This window comes from Oryzias melastigma, linkage group LG17, assembly GCF_002922805.2.
Source record: "Oryzias melastigma strain HK-1 linkage group LG17, ASM292280v2, whole genome shotgun sequence".
Taxonomy (NCBI): domain Eukaryota; kingdom Metazoa; phylum Chordata; class Actinopteri; order Beloniformes; family Adrianichthyidae; genus Oryzias; species Oryzias melastigma.
In genome coordinates, this window is record NC_050528.1 from 2,654,931 (window position 1) to 2,658,084 (window position 3,154).

The window sequence follows — 3,154 nt, forward strand, 5'->3', positions numbered from 1 at the left end:
GCTGGTGTTAGAGTGGAGGATGCTGAAGACAGGCTTAGATGGAGGAAACTGATTCGCTGTGGCGACCCCTGAAGGGAAAAGCCGGAAAAGAAGAAGAAGAAGATGTGCAAACTCACTTACACTTCTTACAAAAAAGTGCGACCGACAATAAGATTTAGGTTCTTACGGTAGCTAGCTACGAGCTAGCAAAACAATGCAGCAACGTGCATCTTGACAGAACATTTTACGTGTTTCCTACATGAATTACCATCAGTTTTGTGCAGGTTGAACGTAAATACATGCGATTAACATCCGCTATGTTTAAAAACACGAAACATTAATAAAAACATACATTAAAGAACTAAACTAGCATGTGTGTCACAGGTTGCTAGCACCCACTTTAGCCTAAACTTTAGCACACAGTTCACAGATCCCAGCCTGATTTCTCTCTATTAAAATGCGATTCCTGTCCTGTGATGATTCCTCTCCATCGGATTATTTTGTTGTCAAGGTTTTTAAGTCGATTGTAAAACACTGCGTCTCCTTTTGTTACTTTTTCGGACCTCCGTCATTCATTACTCGAGAAGACTCGATCCGTAATGACGGCGCACGTCTGTCACGTGACTTCTAATCCAGTAATATATGTCACTGCCCCTAAAGCGTGATCACCATGTCTGTCTGTGGTCACGACGCTCAGAGCTGTAGGTCAGTGTCACCTTTAGGCCACGCCCCTTTTCGGGGCTCTGAAAACCCCTCAAAGGTCATGTGACTCTGCTGCCTGCAGTGGTAGTTTGCAGGCTTTTATTGTGAAAGGTCTGAAGGAAACCTGGGGGCCGGGGCTGCTTGATCCACCCCCGCCCCTCACGGCTTTTGTCTGCAGGCATTTCGACGTGAAGCCTCCGTCTGACGTGGCGGCGGCGGCGGCACTTTTCTCTGTGCCGGATTTTGTGGGCGACGCCTCCAAAGCCATCGCGTCCCGGATCAGAGGCGCCGTGGCCTCCGTGCAGTTCGACGACTTCCATAAGGTACGACGGTCCACCAGGACCTTCAGGGTGAAACCGGTCCAGAACCGTCTTCCTGTCCCCGCAGAACTCCAACCGGATCATCTGCTCGGCCGTGTTCGGCTTCGACGAGAAGCTGGCGGTCCGGTCCAGCCTGCGCTTCCCGCAGAACAACCTGGTGATCAGCAGCGTGGACATCCAGTCCGTGGAGCCCGTGGACCAGAGGACCCGGGACGCGCTGCAGAAGAGCGTCCAGCTCGCCATCGAGATCACCACCAACTCCCAGGAGGCGGCCGCCAGGTCCGGCGCTCGATCACGGTTCTGGTGAAGGGTGCCGAGCCTGACGAGGTTCTGTTCACCTGCAGACACGAGGCGGAGCGGCTGGAGCAGGAGGCCCAGGGCAAGCTGGAGAGGCAGAGGATCACCGACCAGGCGCAGGCGGAGAAGGCCCGCAAGGAGCTGCTGGAGCTGGAGGCCCTCAGGTGAGGGCGGGGCCTCTGCCGGGGCGGGGCTTGGTGTCACCACCAGAGGACTGGGCGTTGACGGTTTGACAGCTCACGTGGTTTCTGCTTTTGTCCGCAGCGCCGCCGTGGAGAGCACCGGAGCCGCCAAAGCCGAGGCTCAGTCGCGCGCCGAAGCGGCTCGCATTCAGGGGGAGGCGGCGGTCAACGAGGCCAAGCTGAAGGCCGAGGCTCTGAGGATCGAAGCGGTGCGTTTCCACTTCCTGTTTCCGTTCAGTGAGGAGAGCCTTGAGAGGAAACTGTTTCTGTGAGAAGGAGACTGATGGAGACGGACCGGATTTGAACCTCAGACCCGCCTCCATCTACGGGCTCCTGGATGGTTGAAGTTGTCCCAGAAAAACACAGATTTTACGAAGAAACTTCACAAAAACATAAAACTGAACATTCTTCTGGGATCAGAAAAATGAGCTTCAAATCAAAAGAAAAATCATGTTTTTCTTAGAAATCTGACTGACCTTCTGTAGCTCCGCCCCTTTGGCGTGTCCGCTTCATGAGTCCTGGTCCTCAACACCAGACCAGCAGCCTGACGGTCTGAAGTCTGGATTGTAATCTGGAGAAACCGCCACTGACCGCTCTTTTATTTTGAAAACCTGCAGGAGGCGGAGCTTCAGCGGCTGGCGAAGGCCCGTGAGCAGGAGCTGGGCTACAAGAAGCAGCTGGACAGTCTGGAGGTGGAGAAACAGGCTCAGCTGGCCGACATCGAGTCCAATCGCTTCCACAAGATCATGGAGAGTCTGGGCGGAGAAACGCTGAAGGAGATCGCCAGAGCCGGACCAGAACTGCAGGTACGGTTCTGCTGACCGCTCCGAGCTGGAGCCGGGCCGAGGGGCCGCGTGTGGTCGGATCTGAACGCCAAAGAGTCTGAAAGCTTTGGTTCATCCGTGGATATCCTGAAGGTCTCCTAAGGAGATGCAGGTGGTGATGTGTTTACTGTCATGCTTTGGCTCCGCCCCTTAATGTGGTCTGATTACTGCCATGCTTTGGCTCCGCCCCTTAACGTGTTCTGGTTACTGCCATACTTTGGCTCCGCCCCCTTAATGTGGTCTGATTACTGCCATGCTTTGGCTCCGCCCCCTTAATGTGGTCTGATTACTGCTATGCTTGGGCCCTGCCCCTTAATGTGGTCTGATTACTGCCATGCTTTGGCTCCGCCCCTTAACGTGTTCTGGTTATTGCCATTGCTTTGGCTCCGCCCCTTAACGTGGTCTGATTACTGCCATGCTTTGGCTCCGCCCCTTAATGTGGTCTGATTACTGCCATGCTTGGGCTCCGCCGCTTAACGTAAGAGATGGGTGTGGTCAGGTGAGATTGACATGTGACACCTGGATAGTTCTGAGGAAAAAAGAAAATCTGCTCCTGCTACATAAAAATCAATGGAAACTTTCAGAATATTTTTTAACTAAACGTTTTAAACATTTACAAGCCCCTCCCCCGCCCAGATGCTAACGGCGGCAGAAACGTCTTAACGCTGAAACTCTTCCTGCAGGTGAAGATGCTGCAGAGTCTGGGCCTGAAGTCCACCATCATCACCGACGGCTCATCGCCTATCAACCTCTTCACCACCGCCACTGGCCTGGTGGGGGCGCTGCCGGGCCAGGGGCAGGCCTAACCGGGTGGAGGAGGGGCCGACGTGACCGACCCCCCCCCCCCCCC

The 3,154-nt window shown here is 54.5% G+C and overlaps 1 protein-coding gene across 2 annotated transcripts in view; it reads left to right on the forward strand.

Annotated features, from left to right (window-relative positions):
- Positions 1-3,149, forward strand: part of LOC112139423 (major vault protein) — a gene marked incomplete at its 3' end in the record, with an annotated part of 12,138 nt that extends 8,989 nt beyond the window's left edge. For both annotated transcript variants that reach the window (XM_024262220.2, XM_024262221.2), the window contains 6 exon segments: positions 860-1,004; positions 1,069-1,280; positions 1,346-1,462; positions 1,563-1,689; positions 2,098-2,286; positions 2,988-3,149. In XM_024262220.2, coding sequence (XP_024117988.1) covers positions 860-1,004; positions 1,069-1,280; positions 1,346-1,462; positions 1,563-1,689; positions 2,098-2,286; positions 2,988-3,110 — 913 coding nt within the window.
- Between the last annotated feature and the right edge of the window lie 5 nt (positions 3,150-3,154).